General features: G+C 41.4%; 1 protein-coding gene across 2 annotated transcripts in view; it reads left to right on the top strand.

The window, feature by feature from the left end:
• The window catches only part of ARHGAP10 (Rho GTPase activating protein 10), a 333,273-nt gene that overhangs the window by 219,076 nt on the left and 88,691 nt on the right, over positions 1 to 25,506 (top strand). Inside the window, exons 16-18 of one of the 2 annotated variants that reach the window (XM_058666789.1) lie at positions 4,587 to 4,645; positions 10,621 to 10,726; positions 12,030 to 12,189. In XM_058666789.1, the coding sequence (XP_058522772.1) occupies positions 4,587 to 4,645; positions 10,621 to 10,726; positions 12,030 to 12,189 (325 nt within the window). Of the gene's footprint in view, positions 1 to 4,586; positions 4,646 to 10,620; positions 10,727 to 12,029; positions 12,190 to 25,506 lie in introns of those variants that run through there. The other variant, XR_009245824.1, reaches the window with a different exon arrangement.

Here is a 25,506-nt window from a genome sequence, read left to right as displayed (position 1 = left end):
ATGACTCAATGTAATCAATTTTGTATGGGGAACTTGTCATTTTTATTACTGCTTCCCTAACATTAGTGATACTTATTTTTATGCTGTATCGCCTGGCTAGACATATGGCAATGATATAAGTAGCCTGTAGAAGATAATTAGATACAAAATCAGTTTTACTGGAAAAGAAATGCTCTCTGTGGTTTCATCTAAATGTGTTCATTTCCCTACCTTTTCTGCTTGTCACCTGCTAACTTCTTTCTGCCAGGTAACCATTTTTCTTCTTTGCTGCATACTCCTGCCTATCCATATGAGCATACATCAAAAAGTTCATGGAAAGATGGAATTAAATGATATGTGTTTTTTTTTTAACATACTGGTTACTCAAAACCATGTCAATTCCATAATATTGCAAATTGCTGTTGATGTTATATTGGGACTCTTACATGACTGTGATGATATTATACCAGCTCTAACTTCGGACCAGAAATGGTCTCCCCAAGAAACTGTTCAACCCATCTGGACAATAAGTAGCTGAACTCCATGCTTAATATATGTTTGCAAGGAAAGAATCTTGATTGAATTTGAACTGTAATACTGCATCAAGGTGGAGGAATCCACCAGGGGGGAGGGGAGGGGGTGGGAGATTCCCAGAGCCTATGAAACTGTCACATAATGCAAAATAATAATAATAAAAAAAGAACAAAAAAATGATATGCGTGTTTTGCTGCGTATTTTCAATTCCATGCATAGTTTTTTAAAAACAAAAAACAGTTTTCCAGGAAGGTTTTGAAGACTCCTCATATGTATGAATTTCAAATGTTTGTATCAAAAATGAGCTTTTAATTTCATTTTCCATGAACTCTGTTGAGTACGCTGCACTTTGAAACAAAAAATCATGAAGAATTCCTTGTAATTGGTCCTTCTCCTGAGTCAGGCTGGGCACAGTGGCTTTTGGTTTTTTTCCCCTTTTTTTAAATGGGATCCTGTAGGGAGAATGGGGAGAGGGAGAGGGAAGACAACGTAAGCGGAACAGTTTCTTCTCACTCATGCTTTTAGTCTTAGTTTTGTTTCTGACTAACAATATGGGTATGTTTTTAAGATGCATCATTAATTACATGTAAGGAAAACATTTGTAAGTATATTTTTGCCTCTAATAGCATGATTATTGGAATGTAATGTGCAAACACTAACCTCCTATTAATCATGTACATTTTGATAAGTTTATATACGTATACACTGAGGGCATCTTCATTATGGCACTGGTTTCCTATCTGCCTCTGAAGCCCGCTTCTGCCTTAGGAGAAGAGACAGCAAGGCAGTTCCGTTCTTCAGCCTCAGCTCATCTGTAGTGACTGGGCTTCTGCCTCCCAGCACAATCAATTGACAGTTCCTATAGTTGCATATAAATTGAATTATCAGTGTGCACTTTTTAGTGTAGATTCTCTTTGCATAATTAGTTCTTTCCTTCTAACTGGTGGTCACTTATATGGATATCCCACATTTAAAAAATCCATTTGCTTGTTGATGGCTATCTGCACTGCTTTTACCTTTACTGTTTTCAGTAAAGCTGCTGAAAATGTTCAGACGTTTGAATGCACAAAGGCTTTTCTATCTTCTGCTGAATCCCTGGAATGGAGTGTCTGGGTGTTGTGGCAGGTGTATGTTTTTGTTTTGTTTTTTGGGAACCTGATGAACATTTTTTCCGAAGTAACCTACTTGGTTGTATTTCCAGCAACAATGTTGAAAAGTTCCGCTTCCTCTACATCCTTGTCAACTGTGTCTTTGGTTAGCTTAAGATTTATTTTTATTGCAAAGTAAGAGTTACACAGAAGGAGAGACCAAGAGAAAGATCTTGCATCCCAGTTCATTCCCCAAGTGGCCACAATGGCTGGAACTGAGCTGATCTGAAGCCAGGAGCCAGGAACTTCTTCTTGGTCTCCCTTGTGGGTTAGGGTCCCAAGTCTTCCTCTACTGCTTTCCCAGCTCACAAGCAGGAAAATGGATGGGAAGTGGAACAGCCAGACATGAACTGGTGCTCTCATGGGATCCTGGCACATGCAAGGCAAGGTCTTTAACTACTAGGCTACTGTGCCAGGCCCTTCGGTACTATCTCTTAAAGATAGGTTTTGAATTTGAGTGAAGTACAATTGATCAGTTTCTGTTATTGTTGAGACATGTGGATGATGTGTCAAGAAGTCTGCCTAATCTAAGATCACAGAGCTTTTCAATACTATTTTCTTGTAGAATTTTTGTAGCATTGATCCATTTTGAGTTAATTTTTGTCTAAGTCATGTTGATTTGTGCATGTAAATATCCAGTTGTCTTTTTTTTTTCGACTCCAATAATCAGCTTTTTTTTAAATATCCAGTTGTTTCTAATGAAAGGATCATACACTTTATTAGTGTTGTGAATTGCATGGGTTTTTGGTTTAATTAAGGCAGTGCCACTTTCCTAATAAATATAACTTGATTATGATGAGTTAGTTTTAGTCATTGAACTTGCTAACATTTTAACTTAGAACAGTTGGGTCTGTATTCACCAGTGAATGCTGTTCTATAATTTCTTGTAATGTTACATTACAAGTAAGGCTTACTTTATATAATAAGTTACAAAGTATTCCCTCTTCTGTTTTCTGGAAGGATTTGTAGAGTAAATGTGGGATTTTTTTTGTGGATTATTTGGTAAAGTTCAACAATAAGCTCAGCTGAGCCAAAGCTTTTTTGTTTTGTCATGATTATTTTTAATTAGATTCAATTTCCCTACTACTTGCAGGACTACTCAGATTATTTTTTCTTGAGTGATGTGTGATTTTGCTATCTTTTTGTTACCTTGAAAACCTACATTGATACTGCAGTCACCTGTTTTATTCCTAACATTAGTTATTTGTGTTTTTTATTTCCTAATTGTTCTGACTGTATTAATTTTATGGGTCATCTCAGTGAACTAATATTGGTTGGTTGGTCTTCTCTAGTTTTATGCTGTTTTTTATGGATTTTTCCCTTCTACTTCTTAAATGTCAAAACTTGATTACTTTCAATTGTATGTACTTAAAAGCCTAAGTTTCTTCCTAAACACTGCCCTGGCTTTTTCTGATATGTTGTTTTCCTTTCTTTTAATTCATAGTATGAATTTCGGGTTCCTTGGGTTTTTCTAGGTATTTTACTGTTAGTGATTTTTAATGCTTTAAAAAAAAAAGATATTTGTTGAGCTGGGTGTGATGACTCCGTGACTAAATCCTCGTCCTTGCATGCTCTGGGATCCTATATGGGTGTGGTCATGTCCTGGCGGCTCCACTTCCAATCCAGCTCCCTGCTTGTGGCCTGAGAAAGCAGTAGAGAATGGCTCAAAGCCTTGGAACCCCATACAGACATGGGAGACCTGGAAGCGGCTCCTGTCTTCTGACTTTGGATCAGCTCACCTCCAGCCATTATGGCCACCTGGGGAGCGTTTGGGGACAGAAGATCTTTCTCTCTGCCTTTTTGTGTAAATCTGACTTTTGAATAAAAATGAGTAAATCATGTTTGAAAGTTAGAATTACTTTTTGGTAGAGTGTCGTTTAGGATGAAACCTTGTTAGTTAGATGAAGATGATTGATAATTTATTCTAAGCTTTTGTGTCCTAACTTGATGTGCCACCTGCTTGTTCTACCAGTTACTTAGATGTTTAAATAAACTTGGGCTATCTTTGTGAATGTATTTCTCCTTGCTATTTTACCAGCTTTTGTTTCATATATTTTGAAGCTCTGCTATTAGATCCATTAGCATCACTATTGTTATGTCTTCATGAGTAGACTCATCAATATAAAATATTCTTTCTCTTGGGCAACATTCTCAGGTTTTGTATGTCATTTTTTGTAAATCTTTGATATAAAAAATTTTGGGAGAACCATTTTAGGCTGTAACATTTCAACTGTTTAAAAGTTCTTCGTTTATTGTCAGACTACTGTCTAGAAAGGATGAATGGATGCTCATCTAAGTGTTTCAGTGTTTATACGGTCGGGTGATGGGTTTTTTTTTTTTTAGTTTAAGAAATGCAACATGGGTCACTGAACTACAGTGTTCTAGTGATCACAAGATAAAGATGCCATACTTTGTTATGCAGATAAAACGGGCTCAGTGTATTTTTGACATAGTCATCAATTTTATTTGATATGCATGAATATATTTATAATAGTTTTGAGAGATTTGTTCAATATTTTCTATGTATTTTTTATCTTAAATTGGTATCTTAGAAGTGACTCAAGATTACATGCTTACATCTAGATAGAATGTTTGAATTTGAATATACTAAAGTGTGAATGAAAATTTTACACAGAAGACCAGATGTTCATTAGGGTAGTTTCCAAGATCAGATAGAGATTAACTGCATATTAGATCTGCTAGGGATTTGTAACCCCCTAAGCTTTGATAGTGCCTGGTACAAGTTGCCAGTTAATGAAGTGATCGTGTGATTAATGTATTTTCTGTTTGATATGTCCTAGGGATGTTTTACAAGAGAACCAAGAAATGCACTAAATATATTTAACACCCCTTTACAAAAAATAAACTCAGGGAAGTGACCTTTTTGGAGTCATTTAGTAATTCTGAGCTATTCTTTTCATTCAGGAGTCTTCCAGAGCCCCTCATGACCTATGAGTTACATGGAGACTTCATTGTACCAGCCAGTAAGTATCAACGAAGCGATTTTTGCGGTTGATGTTGCTGATGGGTGTGATTTCCTTGGGGGCAATTTAGCTTGATATTGTGGTCTATGTTATAGCTAGAAATCACTGTAGATGTTTTACCCCCTGGAAAAGTTGGGGGAAAGGAGCCAATCTATTTCTTTGTTTTAGAGACATTAACTATGTCCTAATGTGGTATTTAGTCAATAGTATAGGCTGGTTGAATGTTGTGTTGCAACAGGTTAAGAGTCAATGTTTGGGCCACATACCTCTCACTAGGCAATTAAGAACATACTTGTGCATGAAAAAATGTTGTGTGAGAACACAGAAGTGTTTAGCTTGCAGAAGGTTGAGGAGAGTAGCAGAGTTAGGGAGAGTAGGAGGCTAGAGAAAGCTTGCTTTTGCAAAGAAAGCTACTTAGATGATGGAAATTATAGGCAGAAGGAATAGGATAATTCCCAAAGTCCAGACAATATTTGATGGAGTGAATTTAATGTGTTAGATGTTAAATGAAAAAGGCCTACAGTTGGTAAAACTTAAATTTGGGATTGTGTTTTTTTGTGAGTCATACTCAATTTGTGGTTTTCTTGTTTTCTCTCAGTTATCATGTAACTCACTTTTTATGTTCAACACACGCTGTTTAATCATCACAGTCTATTGAGGTATACTTGTGTTAGCAGTTAAGGAAATATAGGTTGAGGCATGTTAAATAATTTGCCAGATTATGGGGGGCCTTATTTAAAATTCAAAGCCCCAGTTCCCCTGGCTAAAGCCTGCAGTATTGGTTTTCACAGGTGCACTTGACAGTAGTTGTAATTATGTTTTCATTTCCTTTTATTTTTTCCCCTAGGATGTATTCCATAGTTTAATTTCTTGAAACACTCGAAGCAGTCCCTTTGGGCTCTGTGTTAACTGTTGCCCACAATGTCCATGTTCGCTTCTTGTGAGGTCTCTGCTCCAGCCTGTGTTCAGGTTCCTGGTGTGTTGCAGAGAGAAGCGATATATAGGTCTAGTGACACTCCAAGGGTAATGTAGGCTTTTAAAAGAAGAAAACTTGAGTTCTGCTCACTCGTGTTTTTTATGTGGAAATGATTTTTGTTTTGAAATGAGAATTTGTACACTCATGGAGATCAGGGAAAGTTTTCTTGGCAAAAACTCAAGCAAATGCTTCCTTGTTTTGATTTTTTTTCCCTGTGGCAGTTTTGGCAGAGGAAAGAGAATTAAACTTAGTTTGAGGACAATTGTTTCACATTGTTTGCCTTAGAGCCTGGAAAAAGCAGAAGAGTGCCAATTTTAATCTAGAATCCCTTGAGAATTGGATAGAGATGAAGTGACTATAGGGTAAATATTAAATTACTACACATTAGTGTAATTAGTATTGCCATCATGCCCCATCACAGAAGGCAGTGTGTTTGAAATTGGAATACCCACGCATTTTGTCAGTTGAAGAAATTCCTAAGTGGAACAAACTTAGCTTTCTAAGAGGCAGTGAAGTCCGTGGTGGTAGGCAATGCGTTTGCGTGTATGCAAAAGGAATCATCACCTCCTGTAGCAGTACCCTGTGTTTTGCTCCCTTACTTGGAGCAAAGTCTTACCGATGATTTGAATAGTAGATCTCTTGCGAAGAAATACTGTGGCTACTGTCATTCCTGGTGTGAATTTGTGCCCCGTGCAGATGTGCTTGGGATGGGACCTGTGATAATCTTAGTCAATGAGAGAAAGCACCTGTGCTTAAACAGATGCATGTTAGGGGCCTAAGTTGCCAGGGCAGGCTTTTGACATTTTCTTTTTAACCTCTTGTGAGTACCTTGCCTTCATGAGGAAAGAGTTGGGGCAGAGACTCAAGTCTTTTCCATATGTACTTTTCAGTGCTGAGTGAAATGGTCACAGACATCAGCTGGCCAAAGCGAGTCTTCCTTTATGATAGTTGCTGGAAAATTTGGATCATAGATGAATCTATCATTTTCCATTCACATTGACCCAGCTTGTCTTGTTTTGTGCCAAGTGTCTGTTCGCTGAGCTGACTTCTGCCATGACCAAGGCCACCAGCCTCTGTGCCTGCCCCTCCCACCAGCATGGACACTGGGTTCTGGTTCTTAGTTATGTGTGCTGGTTTCCAAGTATCCCATGGAGCTGAGATGGTCTCTGCCGCCTTCCTTGCTGGTAGTTCTGAATGTTTCTCCTGGGATTTTTCACTTCTCTCATTGTTTTCTCTGTAGTTTTTTCTGTTGAAAGCTTCTGAGTTAATTTCTGGAGTTCATAAATAGAAATACTTGAATTTTATTCAAATGGTAACTGTAAAAAAACACATTTCTTTGTTTTGAAAAGCAGAATTAGCTGACTTGTTCAACCTGAGGTGCATCGGAAACATAAGGAGAGGGAAAAATGTTAATTTTTCTTTGAGAGAATGAAGATTTAATTTAATAACTTAGCTCTCTGCAAGTTGAGTTAACTGAATTGCTAACAGGAGTGTGAGCTCATTCTCCATGTGAGACACTGGAATGGGCTCTGGACTAGAATCTTCTGAGATGAAAGTGCCATTATTTGGTCTGTGCAGCAGGACGACAGATCCTGTCCCTTACCACGAGGCTGGCAGGCCCCTGCCTGCGCGCATTTGCCACATGACAGGGACTGCCTGGAGTGTGCCGTTGTTCTGTGCTCTGTGTCAGTGATTCCAGCTCAGGATCCTTGCAGTATTCTGTTGGTCAGAGTGGGGCTCATCTTCAGGAATCAGCATGACAATGGCGATTGGAGCTTGGGTGGTGGCTGTCACTTGTGCCAATGCTCTTGTCACTCGGTCCTCAGCAGCGTCTTTGTTGCTGTGTCCCATGTAGTTTCTTCCTCTGGTCACATTGCTTGAGAAGCAAAATCATAAAGACAAAATCTTAGTCATTTTGGATGAGAAACATAACTTTGCTGAAGTCCAGGGCGTAGATGTTGGTGCATCCTTACTGGGAAACCTGCAGGAGAGCAAGAAAAGCATTATGGGATTTCTGCTGTGGAAATAATCCAGAACTTGGAAATGAAAGACTTCAAATACTGAATGGTAGCCATGTTTTAAGCTCATGTACTCATCCTGTAGGCTGAGGAGCAGGGTATGCCCACAAAGAGCAGGAACACCTGATGTGTGTTCACTGAAGGTGTAGGGAAGTGCTTAGATGTTTACTACCAGTGCTTTCCTAACATCGCAGTGCTATTTTCTGCCATTTTAATGTGAAAATTTGATGTCTGCCTATGTGTCTTATAAGCCCCAGTAAACTCTGATTCTACGTTTTTAGTCTCTTGGTTGGCACAGCACTGTAAGCAGATAAATGCTGGGGGTACAGTGGCTGCTGATTGGAAGTTTCACAATTAAAATGCTTTTCTGGTTACAGTACACTCCTTATTTTCTGGCATTATTTCAGGAACTTGGTGTCATAATGAACTCAGTATCCAATATTTCGTTTTGAAGACCTTTTGTTCTCAGCCAATTGCTGTCAAAATATAATGAAGGTGGGAATTTCACGCAGTGGTTGCGATGTTGTATTTTGCAGGATATGGGTTCAAGTCCTGTTACATTCCCAATTGCAGCTTCCTGATAATGTGCACTCTGGGAGGTATCAGGTGATGACTCAATTTTAGGTCCCCGACATCCACATGGGGGCTTGGAGGTAGGGGTTCCTAGTTCCTGGCTTCAGCCTTACCCAGCTGTGGTTGTTATGAGCATTTGTGGCATGAAGGAATAGATGTGAGATCTTTGTCTCTCTGCTTTTCAAATAAAAAATAAACATTTTTGAAGATTATTTTTCTTGTCTGAAAGGAAGAGTTGGAGAGAAAGGGAGTTATCTTCCTTTCACTGGTTCATTCCACACATGGCTACAAGAATTAGGGCAGGGGCAGACCAAAGCTGGGAGTTAAGACCTTCTCCTGAGTCTCCCATGTGCTTTGAGTGACCCGAATACTTGGGCCATTTTCTGCCGCTTGGGCAGGTGTGCTCCTCTCACCCCTGCCTCCCTGGTTGGCTTGGCTTGGTCTTGAGCTTGGAATCTCCCCCATACGTGCTAGGAGCTCTGATCTGTTTCATGCCCTCAGCTTGTCTTTGGGAGTCATCAGACAGCTCTGTCCATGTGAACACTTAGAGCTATGATCTTTTTGTGTGCCCTGAACGCCTCACTTCAGCCTTTCTGTGAACTCCTCTACATTGCTCAAGGTCCAGCTTCCTGCTAATGCACACCCTTGGAGACAGTGGACAAAGGCTCTGGTATCTGGGTCCCTGAGACCTGTGTAACAGACTGCGATGAATTTCCTGTTTATCCACTTGATTCTGGCCCACCCGAGCTCCTATGGGTGCTTTTAGGAAATGAACAGCACATGGAAGACTGCTGTCAGTATCTCTACCTTCACCCAGTCCCCACCTTCCAAATGAAATGAAAATAAAGAAATAAAAAGGCACTGCTGGAATAGTCTCCTTTATGTGAAAAAGGTTCTTACTTCCTGAGCTTCCACTGCCAGCCTGGTGTAGACCCCAAAAAGCAAATTTTAACCCCATTGTTGGGTAATAATATTGATAAAAATGAGTAGCTGGTGTTCATTTGTCCCTTCTTTGATGCCCTCTGAACACATTGCATCCAATGACAAGAGTTGTGTTCATTTGCTTCATCTTTTACCAATGAGGATAAAGGGAAGGGAATTTAGATCCAATGTTGAGAAATCCACAGCTCACAAATGGCACTGTTTGCAGGCTGTGTGGTCTAAAACACATGGCCCCTTCCTACCAGACTCCTCCACTGGGGTCTCTCCAGGAAAGTCGTCATTTGCAGCCCTCATCACTCATGTCCCTGAGACTATGGGAGTAAGTGCAGCGATCCAGCCAGCCAGCCAGCCAGCCGGCCAGCCAGCATGCACCAGGCTAGCTAACCTTGCCCAGGTCATTGCAGCCTGTACAAAGCATGAATAAGGCTCTTACCCTCCTTTTCTTCTTGGTTCTCCTGCCTCCTTTCCAACTGTGGTGCTCCATGGTGTGACCCCCTGCATGGCCAGCTGTTCTGCAGTTTTCAGGGCCCTGCCAATGCGAATGTCTATCATGGCAGTGATTACCATGTCTTACTTTCTGCATTTACAATTATTCATTTAAATCAGCTGGATTCGGGGCTATTAGGGGTTGTAACTTGAACACAGGTTTTGGAGGGGGGAATACCATTTGATTCATATGAAAAAAAGGCCTGATCATAGATATTACACTGAGGTTCCTCGATAGGGGGGCAGTTATCTAGTGACCACATGCTGTCAAGTCAGGGAGGAGCTGACGAAGCACTGAGTGCCTGCTGGGGGAAGGTTTGGGCAGTTGTCACCAAGTTTAGGGAATGGACGCACTTTTGGCACAGTGCAGAGGATGCTCTTTGGAGTGCCTTTGACCATGGCCAGAGTGCCTGCGTTTCAGTGGACTCTACCTTTTCTGTTTTGTACTGATGCGCACATAGGGAGGTAGCAGGTGTGCGTTCACGTCTTCCTCAACTGCACGCAAGACCTGGACTGAGTTCACTAGTCCTGGCTCAGCTCTGGCTGCTGGAGGGCATTTGGAAGGGAATTTATAGATGGGAAGATTTCCATCCGTCTGTCTGCCTGTCAAATAAGTAAAAGCAAGTAAGAATGAACAGAGAATTTGTGAGAATGTGGAATTAAATGACAAAGTTTTGGAGTGTCTGCATAGTTTTTTAGTAATGTGTGTCTTTTATAAATTACTTGAAGACCCTTTGTTACATATAAGAAGAGAAAAAGGCTTTAACTGTAGCCACACAGAAATTGCCACAAAAAGGAGGTGTTAGAGAACTAATAATGAAAAGAAAGATTTTTTTTTCTTTCATAGGTGCAGAAATATGTTAATTAAATGCTTGAAAGCTTGAACAGATGAACTGTTACGATTGTTGTTTGGGAGGGAATATATTGGGTTCTGAATGCTCTGTTAACCATGTTCTTTCTTTCTTTTTTTTTTTTCAAAGAAAGTGGCAGCCCAGAATCTCGAGTCAATGCCATCCATTTCTTGGTCCACAAATTGCCAGAGAAAAATAAAGAAATGTTGGATATTTTGATGAAGCACCTGACTAAGTAAGGCTCTTTGGCCTCCTATTCCCTTCTCCCACTGCTCTGGGCGCCACATGATGTTTTTTTGGACTTACAGCGAGTGCAGCTGGAGCCGCACACACCATTCCAGGGACCACACCTGGAAGGGCAGCCTGGCCGTTGGACTCACTGTGTGTGTCTTGGACAAGAGTATTGAAATATGATACTTTCATGAAATTGTATAATTATTTGCATAACGTCCTTGCCAGCAACTCGGGGTTAGATTTAAAGCGAAAGATGAGAATATTATACATTGCCACCCTCTACACACATTCTGGAAATGGGATTATAAGTCTGTTCGCAAATTTAGTTTGGTTTCACACCTACCTAACTTTTCGTTTGAACATGTCTTTTCAGTTTGTTTAAGCTATTCCATAGGAACCCTGCTTTTTCTTCCCCTCCATCTTAAAAAAAAAAAAGTGAAATCTAACCAGGTAATGAAGAAGTTAGTCCTTTGTTTTAATGTGATTCTCAGATCACTATGTAGGATTTTAGAGGGAAGAGGAAGTTGATGAACACCTTGAGAACTCTGATTGTAAATAAAGAAAGTGGAAACCAGAGGCTATTGCAGTGACCTGGCCAAGGTCCTAGTAGTAACACAATCAATCATACTTTTCTTCAGCACATTTTTAGCTGAGTTCTGTTTTTCTGTTCTGGTGGATACACAGTTGATTCTCGACTGTTTTATGAAGCTTGGTTTTAGGGGAAAAAGATAAGCGATTGAAATAGACACAGAAAAGAATTCTAGATGGACAGTGGCATTAGAGCTTGAGACACTGATAGAGGGCTGTTGGGGAAGGACTATGTGAGTGTATGTGTGAATGGAGTGTGTGCACCACTGGGGACACATTCACCTGTGGTGCAAGCTATTCCCTGCATGACGGTGCTGTGCTGTGGGAATGAGCAAGGGGTCCTGGGAGACAGCTCTGCATGTTTGCAGACAATGTAATCCAGCAGGTTCCTGTGCAAGGGCACTGTGATCTGGAAGTGCATTTCAAGGAGGTGCACTGGTGAAGGAAGGCTTGTAGAAGGTACAAGATTAATGTAGTCGTGGAATTACTGAGAAAGGCATCCTGGCTGGAGCAGAGTGTCAAAAGAGAGAACAACAGTTGAAGAGCTAGGCAGGGGTCTCAGGAAGTGGGGTTTGGTTGAATCAGATAGTTCAGAAGCAGGCAGACCTTTGCATTTCTGGTTCCTTGTTTTTAAGGGAAAACAGTCAGTGCTTTTCACAGTCATGGCCCTCTGTTTAACACCAACCTTTTTTTTTTTTTTAATTCCGTTTTGTCAGCGTTTCAAATCACTCCAAGCAGAATCTAATGACCGTGGCAAATTTAGGAGTGGTGTTTGGACCAACTTTGATGAGGCCCCAGGAAGAAACTGTTGCTGCCATCATGGATTTGAAGTTCCAGAACATTGTCGTGGAGATCTTAATTGAAAATCATGAAAAGGTACTACTGCCTCCCCTCCTTTTTTTTTCCCCCTCAAAATAGAATTCCTGTTTTTGGCCTGTCACTGTCATTGCATAGTGTGAGATTACATTGTGTTAACTTTTCCATTTTGTTAATTGCTATAACGAACTTGTCTCTCAGAAGCAGTCCACAAGGTGTTGTTTTCTGATGGAATATCCTGATTCTGTATCCTGCCAGGTTCCAGTTACTTCTTCTCTGGCTTAATACAGAAATCCTGAATCCAGCTGAGCATCAGCAATGTCCTTGTGAACTGTGGAGATTTTGATTGCTTTCATTCCTGCCCTGGGATTTCTCACTCGGATTCTTGGTGTCATAGTGCTTTTGAACTCCTGATTAAGTTAGGAATTTGTAGCTTAGCTGCAGAGAGAGAATATGGCAGGTCAAGAATGTTGGAAGGCAGTAAAATGGAGCAAAGGACCTGGGGGACACAGAGTGAGGACTGAGAGGCAGGGCTCCTTCTGAATGGCTGGCCAAGATACCTACATTGATGCTCTGTGGAAAAAGTTGCCATGCTTTACACAGACTCTTGTTCCTGCTCATAGTGGGATATGCTTTGGGGAATGGCAAGGAAAGGAGAAGTTGGGGGAGAGCCAACTTCTAGACAGTATTGTTGGGCAGCAGGGCATGGATGTCTGCTTCTAAGGTAGGGAGTTTGAAACTGTTAAAATACATAGTCACTCTGTTTATTTGAAAGACTATTGATACTGGGATTGCGTTGTATGCCAAGAATGCAGTGGGAGTTGCGACTTGTTGATGAGTGCTGTAGCCCTTGTCTGAAAGGAGATCATAGTCTGAGGGTAGAACCTGTGTTGTGAGGACTTGTGTCCCATAATACTTACCACATGTAGTAAGTATTCTGTGTTACTTCTTAATTTTCCATGTCCTTGTCTATTTCTCCCTGCTAGGTTCTGGAAGATAGGGTTTTTTCCCCTATACTCAAAATACTGGATCATATTATGTGCTCAGTTTGAAAGGATTATCCATGCATTTTGAGGGGTGTTGGAGTGGGAAAGAGACAGATGGAGGTGTAGTTCATGGAGCAGAGCATTGTGAAACAAGCCTTCCTGGGTGCTGCATTTGTACCTTCTGGGTCAGTTCCAGGAAGCCCAAATACTGGCTCTTCACCAGCAAGTTAAACATGAAACTTGCTTTGAAAGGAGATTTCTCTTTACTGGTAAAAAGAAACTCATGTGAGGGTACTTCAGCAAGTTCCTTGGCAATGGAATTAAACAGCTAGTTTATTTTGTTATTTACAGGAGTTGAATCTCTGCGCTTTCTGAAAGGTCATGGAAAATGTGTTTTGAAAAACTGTGCATGGGTTGCAGGCACTGTTTTTGTCCCAGAATAAGCTTACCTTTCAATTTATTTTTTTTCTCATGAACTTTTTAAGTACCCTTCTTTGTGGGTGTCAGTTTTATTTGTTTTTGAGTGGCAAGTGGTGGTGAAGGTATGCTCTTATTGTTGTCCTGTCCAGCTGTCTCTAAGCCTTATTAGTGTGTATCCAGCCATCACACAGCTAACAGGAGGAGGACTGCTACTCACTTTTAGAAGGAGAAATAATTAGGTTACAAGCTTTGGAATAACATCATGCCAGCTCAACTATCATTTGATTAAATCCTGATTAGAGGACTTTTATGCAACTTACTTGCAAAAATAGTGTCCCTGGGATGAAAAAGATCTGATCCCATGCTGCAGTTCCCTATTTTCTTGCCTCATTTGAAGCTAAGGAGCCAAGTCCCTGATGTTTCTGCTGTGAAGCAGACAGTGGTGTTAACAAATCTTACCAGTGGTGTTGGTGAGCCATTTAAGCAGTTGGAACAGAAGAAAGTGGCCTCAGTCTCTGAGCTGGGACTTCTGAGAGTGCTAATATTCAGGAGATTTCAGTTAAAATGCTGAGGTTTCCTATTGAGCAAGGAGGAAAGGGACACTGGGTTTCAGACTCTGCAGTGTGCCTGGTTTCAGCGTGATGTAGAGGGAGGGTTTCAGGTTGTGCACAAGTTCAGACCTGAATGTAGATAACTGCTTGGCGAGTGGCTCAGGTCAGGATGTCAGCTTTGGTTAGTTAACGATTTCAACACCGTCATTTCCCCATTGCCTCTTTCCCCACCTGCGATTTCATTCCTGTGCATGTACACTCCCTCTGCTTGCACTGTGCTTCTGCTCAGCTGGAATTCCTGTCAGTGCAGGTCTTTCTGTGGGGTGGGCATTCCTGTTTTACACAGACGTCCATGGATGTAGGTGTCCACCTTTGCCGCAGCTTTCCTGACGCTGCCCCCTGTACTGCACTTGGAGAATCCAGTGTTTGGAAAGTGGTGAGAGGAGGGGATTCGGTTCTCTGAGTAAATGTTTAAGAACAAAAAGAGGAGAGAAGGGAGTAGGAAAGGAAGGTTTGAAAGAATGGTCCATGGAGGAAGAAAAAAGGCTGGGAAAACTGGACAGAAAAAGAAGAGATCTTAGGGTGGGAGAGGGAGACATACCAAGAGGGTAGAAAGTGACAGAGATGCTGTGTTTTTCTCCCGGAGAGAATGAAGAAGGTGACTCCACAAAGTCCATGGAGCACAGAAGCAGACTCAGCATCTAATTAAAGCAAGAGAGCTCCGAGTGAGTTTTGCACTGAAAGACCCCTACTTAATCTGCTTTGGAGATCATAGTTTCTCTGAGCCTCTTCAGCTGTGTGTGTGTGTGTTTTTTAATAAAATAAAATCCATATGTACTTTGTAGGAAACTTAATCCATATGTGTTGGCTTCATTTGCACATCATACATTAAGATGCTTCAAAAGAAGCATTCATGGGCCAAAAATACGGATCAAGGTCTTTTTTCTCTTGCAAAGTAAAAAATCATGTTTCCCAGGTGGACACCTGGAACTGAGGACTTCGCGAGGCTTTTCCAGTTGGAGCTGTGCCTTTGCTTAGAATCTCCGAGTTTCATGTAATTTTTGTTCTTCGCAATGTACATTGTCATGCATGGATTCTCAGTTTTTCTAAATATTTGCTGTGAAACAGATATGCAATGTGAGGGTTAGGGGTAGGACAGACTGTCTAGTAGAAGAAGAAATGTCCCAGAGTAGCTCCAAGTATGGTGCAGAATAGAACTTGTCAGATGCAGAGAATATGCACTGATGGGCACCGGCTTTACATACTCCAGCACAATGCTGGCCGTGAGAATGCAACTGTTGTTGGACTGTGGCCAACTGGCATCTGTAAGGTTGGGAAGAGATTGGGGCTGGGTCTGGGGTAGTGGGAATGACTGCGGACTCTCGTGTCTTTTTGTTGTTGCTGCCATGGGGCCAATCAATGGCTTTCACCTAAACTGTGTCTGACAACAGGATTTGTAATAGAAAGTACAGGGAAACCAGGGGAGGGATTATATGGTGTGGTTTAAAGGAGTGGAAGAGAGAAGGAGGAACTCTAGGGTGCACAGAGTCCTCCTGTTAGGTGGGCTAGGCAAGGTCTAGGGTCAAGATTAATGGGGTTTCTCAGAGCGTGTTAGGGAATAATTCAGGAGTGAAATATAATAGAAGGCGTAATTTAAAACATGACATCAGCATGAGAAAGCATGAGGGTATTTTAAAAAGTCTGTGGAAAATGCTATTACAGTATATGCTTAAAGGCAGGCATCTGTCCTGGTGGATATGGCGCTTATACCCATTTCCTGCCTCTCACATCCTGCTTGTGTGCACCTAGCAGACAACAGGTGATGATACCTAACTGTTCCAGCCACCCATGTGGGAGACCCAGGTTGAGTTTCTGGTGCCTTTTCTTTGGTTTGGCCTAGCAATAACGTTTGTGGGAATTTGGAGAATAATCCAGCAGATGGGGGAACTCTTTCTCTCTGCCCCTCACTGTTTTTTGAGTAAAAGGATAACTTTTTGAGGGGTTGTTTACAAGCACATTTTGCAGTCTATTAGGCTTTTTTTCTGCTCAAACATTTCCATGAACTTTTTGAATACCCTTATAGACAGATAAAAGCATTTTCTGTGCCAGTTTTTTTTTTTTTTCATTTTGGTTTTCCACACTTTTTGAAGTCCTTTCATTTTTGTTGGATACTTTAAATGTTACACACTTTCCATTTTTAGTCTACCTCTTATATAATACTAAGTTGTATGTGTGTATACATACTCTTTGGTATTAAAATATGCTTTTATAAAATCCCCATTGCAAAAAATAGGTGTAATATAGGTGCAGGATTGTTGGTCCATATGCCATCCGTTGATACAGAAGAGAAAGCTGAGGGTGGTGAGAGATTAGCTTGCTCCTAGGCACACAGCCAGAATGTGTCAGTGCTTGGGTTTTAATTGAGGTGGTCTGATGCCAAAGCCTTGGCTTCTCATTAGCAGGAGATGGTAAGAATAACATCCTGAGAAACACCAACACTTCACTATTGATAGAAGCGAAGCCAGGAGAAACCCAGTATCAGTGTCAGATTCATTCTGGTGCCTGTTAGAGGGTGCCAGGTGCTGCTCGTGAGATAACTGGCAGTCTCATGACCCATGGGTGATGGGAGCTTCTTCAAGACAAATTTGTGCTGTGAGCAGAGCTGAAGTCACCTTGTTGGGTATAACTGAATGACCGTTCAGGAGTGTGAGATAGGTAGGAGGGAACTTGGGAAAGTTCACGGAGAATGGAGCTAAAAGTTAAGTTTGGTGCAGACAATTTTTGAAGTTCATGCATATAGGGATCTTCAGAAAGTTCATTCATATCTATGTATACATATGTATGATTTCAAATTTATTTTTGCACTAAGATTAAAACATTTTTTAATTCTGTTTTTTCAAGAGCTTTATAAAGTACCTTTATATAAATAGACTTCCATGGATTTTTTTTTTTTACATGACAGAATTTGACAGGAAAAGTGAGCAAACATGGAAAGGACAGCGTAAGACTATTGGTGCCTGAACTTTGTACATATGACTGCTCACTCTGAGGCTCTTACATTTCCGCATGTTTCTTTGTTGAAGACAGAGCAGGTAGGCAAGCAAGCACGAACAAGCACAGTCTTCATCTGCTGGTTCGTTGTCAGATGTCTGTAGTAGCCTGTCTGGGCCAGACTGAAGTCAGGAGCCAGGAATTCCATTTTGTACCTGGGTTGTCTGCTGCCTTTCTGGCACATTAGCAGGAAGATGGATCAGAAGCAGAGGATCTGCGACTCAGACCACCAGCCTGAAAGAGATGCCTGTGAGCAGTGGCAAAACTGTGATCCAAATACCAGTCCAGGAAATGCCAGCCCTCTGGAGAATAACAGGATCTGTACAGATGGAACTTTTTCCTATATTTCATACCTTTTCAAATTTTATTTATTAACTATAGAGTAAGAGCAAGAGAGTTTCTATGTGCTGATTGACTCACCAAATACCCCCAGCGGTCAGCACAGAGCCGGAATCAGGAATTCAGTTTTCTCTGTGAGTGGCAGGAAGGCAATTCCTTGAGCCATGATTGCCATCTCAGAGTGCACGTTGGCTGGAAGCTGAATTCAGAAGCAAGAACGAGGAGAACAGATCCTCTCTAGTGTGGGATGAGGCTGTGTTAACCAGAAGCTTACCTGTTAGGCTGATTGCCCACCAAACATCTCTTATCTTTTTATATTGTTCAACAATGTTTATACTGTGACTCCTTCCTCATCTGTGCTTACTTCCTAGGAGCCCTTAAAGAGTCTGAAGTACTTTTGAGACACATCAAGGACAGTAACATTAGGAGGATTTTCTTTTATTATTGCTTTCTCTGTGCTAATACTAGAGTGATTTGCAATTCCATGAAGTGGAAGATATATAGTGTTTCCTTAGTGAAGTCATTTTATGTAATCATTATGCAGATTCTGTTTGTCCTGTTGGATTTTAATTGGGTTTTGGATGTGGTACGCAGGTGTGATGGGCTGACCTTGACTTTGTGATGTGTGTGTCCACTCTGATGTTCTCACTGCTGCTCTAATGGCCTGAGATGCCATGGTTGTCCAGTGAGTCTTCAGTTACTGTGACTTCAGTGGACCACTGGGTGCCAAGAGGCAGTTGGATTTACATGAAACTTACCCTTTGATTCTCTGTCAAACTTAGTCAAAGTAAGGATTTTAGCTTTTGAAATCAGGAACTTGGCAGTCTAAGACCATTTGCAGTCATCATGCTTCGTGAGAAAGAATGCTGTTAGTGTCTTGCTCTAGGCTCTTCAGTACCCACACTTGGCTTGATCCCTGTGAGCCACATGCGTTGCTGAGTCCTGGAGTAACTGGTATGCCCTAATCACAGAAGAATCTAGAAAAGTAAAGTGAGATGGGTAGACAGTCAGCCAGGGGCTCCACATCTTGAAGTTATCTGGGGATAAATAAATTATCCCTGTACTGGCCACAGAAGGACTTTTTTTCCTTTATGATAATTCTATTAACATAACAGCTATTTAAATCATATTAGGTGCAGCACATAATCATGAGGTAAAGTATACATCTGTGTAGGTTTTATGTAAATAATCAGTAGAAGCTGAGCCAAGGGTGCATCCTTAATATTTCCATGGGCGGAAATCTCCGTGAATACTGAGAGATGACCGTGTTTCTCATTGGGAATCCAGGTATGATCGTCAGAATATTAAACACACACACACACTATACTGCATTATTCTCATTGATATTGCAAGTCATTTTGCTACCTGTCTGCTTATCTTTTCCAAGGGCTAGAAGGATCAGAGGTGATGTAGATTTCCCATCAGTCCCATGGTGCTGTTGTCCCAGCAGTGACCACATGGGGACTCCTGTTGACCTAGGGTAGCCCACGTCTCCATTCCCAGTAGATCTAAAGCAGTGTCCATTTTGACTCCCTTACACAGCTGGCTGATCCCTGTCATGCTTTAATGTGAAGGGCTGAGTGAGACAAATGAAAACGGTTTTCCATCAAGTGCTAGGAGCCTTCTAGTCTTAGAGATGTTTGTTATTTAATAAGAAAAATAAAGCTCTTTTTTTTTTTTTTTTTTTTTTAAAAAAAACCTCTAGCCTCTAGTCTGAAATGCTTCTTGATTTAGCTTTCCTGGCACTGGGTTGCTAGGCAGCAACAGTTTTCATGTGAGCGAAAAATAAATATCTTCTTCAACAACAACAACACAGAACTCTAAAGTTTCTGAAAGCTTTGTTTGTGCCCGGGTATAGTATCTGCAGAGTGTAGAAGGCAAAACTCCACAGCAAGCTTGTTTGACGAATTTTCAGTTGGTTTATTCTTCAGTTTTGACACATGTTGACCTCTTTGGGTTGCCATGAAAGCTTTACTGTTATTTATTTTTCTCTCGACAGGGACTTACATATTGGGGGAGTGTTTATAAAGAAGCTTTAGAAGCAGAAGAAATTCCTTTTAAAGGGAAGAAGGAAAACAGAAAGACATTGTTTTCCTAATTCACTCCTTCCTTTAGCCTGTGGCGTAGGCAGCCTGGGCTTTGTGCAGTAAAATAGCTCTTTGGATGGTTGGTAAGATTTTCCCATTGGACTGGACTGGTTTCATCAGAGAAAGCTTGGGAGATGGAAGTCATTCTGCCAGCATTTTGGTTCCCAGTGTAGACATGGCACTGGGGAAGAGATGGTGGTATTACCTAGTAGGTTAAGCTACCACTTGCTGTACACTGATATCTCTCATCTGGTCCAACTCTCCACTAGTGTACCTGGGTCTCCTGAGTGGGTGGCAGAAACCCAAGTACTTCAGCCTTTACTTGCTATCTCCCAAGTTGTGTGTTAGCAGGAGGCTGAATTCAGAGGTGAAATTGGGGCTTGAACCCAGGAACTCCATTGTTTGTTACTTTCTATTTGTTTATTTCACACACAAAATCCACCGATAAAATCTGTTATTTATAGATAGGCAGAGTTGGGAGAGGATACTTCTCTAGACTCTCAACTCAGAGCTGCTTACTGCTTTTGCCCTCTCTGCTGGTCTATAGTAACCACATTTAGTACAAATACTTCTTTCGCACCATTTCTCGGGCCCTCTGGGAAGGGCTCATGGTGGCGTTGCCACATCCCCCGACACGCTGTCTTCATATTTAAAAGACTGGTCCCCATCATTACTGGACTGGGTTACTCATGAGTGGTGAAGCTGTAATCTGGACCAAGCCAGTTTCCTCCCTCCTAGAAGGTTGACAGCAGGATCTGCTGACCCTGAACTGGTTACTGGGAGAATGGCCCTGGCCTGCAGGGATGCAGAACTGTGTGGTGTGTCAAGTGTGGGCAGATCTGAGGACTGAGATGAGTGGGAGCGGATCCAGCAGCTCTTCAGGGGAGAGTTGCCTTCTCTTGATGCCCTTCAGTTACAGATTCAAGGCAAATTTGAATTCTAGCTGTCTACTTAGCATCTGCTAATGATGAACTTGCTGCAAGAGAACTGAAAACATTCACTATAACCACAGAAAATCAAATTCTTAGGAATAAATTTAACTAAAGGCGTGAAAGAGCTCTACAATGAAAATTGTAAAACACTGACGAAAAGAAATCATCAGGGACACAGAAAATGGAAAAACATTCCTTGTGCATGGATTAGAAGAACTATTAAGATGTCTGCTGTTGGAGAAAAAATGTCTAAACTGCTTAAAGCAATGTATGGATTCAGTTCACTCCCTATCAAAATAACAGTGGCATTATTTACAGAATTATGAAAAGCATTCTGAAGTTCATATGAAGTCATGAAAGACCTAGAATAGCCAAATACAGCCTTGAATCCTGCCCTCCCCATTCTCCTCCCCATCAAGCTGGAGGTACTGCAATATTTGATTTCAGAGTATACTAAGCCATAGTAATAGTCATTAAAACACTACGGGACTAGCATAAAGGCCATCACATAGATTAAAAGAACATAGTAGAGAGCCTACATACAGTCAGCTGACTTTTGATAAATGTGCCAAGATCATGCATTGAGAAAAAAAATTTTCTTCAATCAGTAGTGTTGGCAGAACTGCATGTATAATTGCAGAAGAATGAAATTAGATTCCTTTCTTCTCACCCGTATACTTCCTGCTCTGATTCCTTGTAGTAGTTTCAATCTCACAAGGCTTTGGTTGCAGTCATGTCATCCTTTGGAAAGGATGAGGAAACACAAGAGTGGGAGGTCCATGCAGTTCAGTGTTTGTGGATACAGTTAATGGATGGACTTTAACTTGGGTTAGAATTTTTACTAGTTCTGTTACTTCCAGGAGGCTTTGAGTATGGCTAAGTCCTTGTGGAAACTGATTAAGGATGGGCTTGGTCAATATAGTTTTAGGTAGAAACTGGACCTTTGAAACCACCCATACCTCAACCTGTTGTTTTAATTATAAAATTTTAGGATTAGAACTTCAACTTTGTCCTTTAGTTTTTTTTCTCTCAGCACAGGTATTAACCAGAAGTTGCTTTTCTCTTAATTTGTACTTATCTATTTTCCTGGATAATTGTTTTATATCTTTTCTAACTTGTGTTCTTCCACCTCTGCTGGCTAATTGCTCCTCTGCTCTGCCATTCATTTGGTCAGTTGATATTTCAAAGTTGCTTACCTAATATGCTTTTCCGTGGTAGCACGATGAAACTTGATTTCATGAGATGATACATTGAAAATTTAATAAAACCGTTGGGTTTTGTTGCTAGGAGATTGTCTTTTAGGACTACATGCAAGAAATGTATATATGATTTTGAGAATTTCAGGGACTCCTAGGTTAAGCAGTTAACCCAATTGGAAACTGGGAGCGGCAGCCCTCAACTGAGATTCCTACTCTGTTCCATCAGTAACATTATGTTGTTCCTGCTTCCCCCCCAGTCCCATGAAAGGAGACTTTTTATTAAAATATTAAGTTTGAATTTTAGCTGGGGATGGTCTGAACTCACACTGAAGCACAGTTTGCTTAAAATACTGAAGGACAGCCTCTTTGCATCAGCAGGGCAGAAGTAGCAAATTGACTTGGGAACAAATTATAGAAGGCATCTCTGATTATGTCTTCAAAATGCAAATTCGTGACCTCATTTGGATTTTTCTGTGTTTCTTCCAAATCAGATATTATGGATTTCCATTCCTTCATGTAATTATACCTTATTGATGACCCTATGATTATGCCTCAGGTTTTGTCTTTATAATGGTGAACACTAGTGTCTGCTTCATTACTTATTTTGGCTAATGAATGTCAATCAGAAAAATAGTTACTTGGGGCTGGTGTCCTGGCATAGCATCCTAATCCTGCTCCTGCAGTGCTGACATCCCATATAGGTTCCATTGTGTGTCCTGACTACTCCAGCTCTCATCCAGCTTCCTGCTTATGGCCTGGAAAGGCAGTGGAGGATGAGCCAAGTTCTTGGGCCCTTGCACCCATGTGGGAGACCTGGAAGAAGCTCCTGGCTCCCAATTTTGGACTGGTCTAGGAGTGGGGAATGAACAAGTAATGCATGACCTCTCCAGGTTCTGCTTCTCTGTAAAATCTCTTTCAAATAAAATAAAATTTTTTAAAAAAAATAGTAGCTATACTAAGGACTGACAGTCTTAGTACATGAACACCGGGGTGCATTCCTTCTAACCTGCCAGCATTGCTCTAGTGTCCACCATCACCAGAGTCAGAGTGGACAGTGCCTGGAGCAGGTCTCTACTGGGTGTCTTCTCAGTAGAAGTCTTCCCAGCAAGTTTAGGATCTGCTCTGATGGCATCAGCAGGGTTCTTAACCCCTCAGCCATAATAGTAGGAGATTTGCTGGAAGGATGCAGAAGACTCAGCAACCATCTCTTATCACAGCTAGATTTGTTAAAACCACATAGTGTGGATAAGCACTCTGTGTGGACAATACAGGTGCAGCCTGGTGGAGTCTACATTCAGGCTTCCTAAACTGCTGCCTCCCTGGAGGAGTAGGAACCAACACTGCCCCCATGATGAAAACACAACAATTTGTGAGTGATACTTCTCTTACAGTTGGAGTGTTACCAAATCCTAGGGCTTTAAATCTAAAAGTCAGAAGCAAATGATATTAGCAAAGTAGAAACTTGGATTCCAAGCGTGGTGCTGAGAGAGTGAGCATTGGGAAGTTAACGGAGGCTTTAGGGTGGTGCCCCCATGACTAAACCCCAGTGATTTTGTAAGAGACCATGTAGGTAGGTAGGTAGAGAGATAAGTACATGCCTTCTGCTGTATCAGGACTCTACCAGCTAGAAGGTTATGCCAGATTGAAGCTCTGGAACTTACAAAGCCACGATAAACTCTTTTATAAATAAGTTTTTTTTTTTTTAAATATTCATTTATTCATTAATTACATTGCATTACATGACACAATTTCATAGGTACTGGGCTTCCCCCCCTTCACCCCAAACCCTTCCCCCATCATGAATTCCTTCACCTTGATGCATAACCACAGCTCAAGTTCCGTTGAGATTCCCTAATTAAAAGTTTACACCATACAGAGTCCAGCATCCCACTTGTCCAGTTCAAGTTCAACCGCCTCTTAGGGAGGCCCTCTCAGGTTTGTAGGCAGAGCCAGCAGAGCGTCACCTCGATCAATTAGAAGCACCAACATATCATCAGCAACAGTCCAGGTATGATGAGGCTGGTGCAGAGTCCACTGATTGACATAGTCCGTCTTAGGGTTTCCCCTTGTCCAGTTTTCCGCTGCAAGCATAAAGCTGAGGTGGTTGATTCATCTACTCCATTTTCCATCTTTTTTTGATTAATGCTTTGATTCCTCCATTTTGTTCAGGGGAATCCCCCTAAAAAAAACTTTGAGGCATTCCGTCTCAGATATGTCATCATAATTAAAAGCCAACGAATACAGTTTCTGTCCAGAGAAACCTGTCCAGACTTGGGGCCCATGCTTTCCATTGGAAAATAGTCCTATGCACATCCTTTGCCTGGTGTGTGCCAAATTGCATACTCCCAGAAAGCAAGCAAGTATTGTTCAGTGTAACACCTCCACATGGCACAGTTTTGTCCAGTTAGGTACACAGTAAGCCATCCTATCTAGGGGTATTTGTCATTTCAAAGAAAATTCTGTACCCAAGCTTCCAGGTGCCAACTAGTCTAGCCTTGCCGTTTCAGGCCTGCACTGTAGTTGGCCTTTAATAGTCCATGGGGAGGAACTTAAGGGGCTTGCACCGGGTGAGGATGAGACCTTGTGAGCGCGTTCTCTGTCATTAGGATATGTGGCTGTCCTCATGCTCTTTGGAAGAATCTCCGCTTTTCCAGGGAACGTTGCCGGTTATTAGCTATGTTAAAAAGTGTGTGACTGATTTCCTGAGTACGTGAAATTCTTGAGTGTTGTCAGTCCAGATTAAGTAAATTACAAGCCGTGCACTGTGAAGTCACTGGATTAGTTCAGCACAAGACGAATAGTCTCTCAGCATTCCTGGTCTTAGCTTCTAGTTGGTTGATTCTTTGGTGAGAGTGACTTTGGAGGGCAGCAGCTGTTTTTTTGTTTTTGTTTGTGTGGTATATGTTTCCAGTTTAATTAATTTATTTTTGGAAGGCAGGGTAACCGAGAGGGAAAGAGGGTATAACAGGTGCGGGAGGAGGGAATCTTTCATCTGCTGCTTCATTCTCCAAATACATGAGGTAGCCAAGGCTGGACCAGGCAGGAACCAGCAGCTCGGAACTCTACTCATGTGTATCATATTGGTGGCAGGAACCCATATCCTAGGCACAGTAGGCAGGACTGGAGCCAGGTGAACTAGGGGATATGGACTTCCTGAGTAGTGGTGTGACTCTGCGCCAGTCAGTTTTACTAGCTTTTCTTGTGTTTTCATCCCTAAGTTCCATTGAGTGCTTTGTTTGGGTTCCCCCGTGTGCTCAGAAAGCAAAGTGCTGCCCTGTCTTCTGGGAACCTTGCTCCTAGTCTGAATTTAGCTCCTTCCTTCAGGCAGCACTTGGTAATGTCTGGGTCACATTGACAGCATCTCTTCTTCCACCAAGATCTATTCCTTCTTCTATCTTCTGGATTTTTCTTTTAAAAATCTTTTTGTGAGTTGATTGAAGCACTGTCACCAGCTTTCTGCTTTGCATTCTGCAAGATAGTTTGTCACCCAGTATTATGGCCCATACTCCTTCTCTGAGTTGGGTCAGAATCATTATTTTTCCAGCAAAGGTTTGTGGAATTACTGTGAGTTTAAAATATCTTAACTAGGCATACTAAAAGTATCCTCTTGTCTTTAGCAATTTGGGGTAAGGATTGTTTTTACTTATTATGTGTCCTCTCATGGGAGATAAACCCATCTCTCTGTGATCAAGATATTTAATGATTATCTCAGCAAGAACATTACATAACAAGTGTTCTTGTCACCATACACTTGCCCTGAGTTCTAGAGTAGAATTAAATCTAATCACCCAAAGTTTCTTACTGATCTGTGT

The sequence above is a fragment of the Ochotona princeps genome, chromosome 7 (genome assembly GCF_030435755.1).
Source record: "Ochotona princeps isolate mOchPri1 chromosome 7, mOchPri1.hap1, whole genome shotgun sequence".
Classification (NCBI taxonomy): domain Eukaryota; kingdom Metazoa; phylum Chordata; class Mammalia; order Lagomorpha; family Ochotonidae; genus Ochotona; species Ochotona princeps.
The sequence above is the reverse complement of the archived record's forward strand: the minus strand, read 5'-3'. Positions and strand labels throughout refer to the sequence as shown.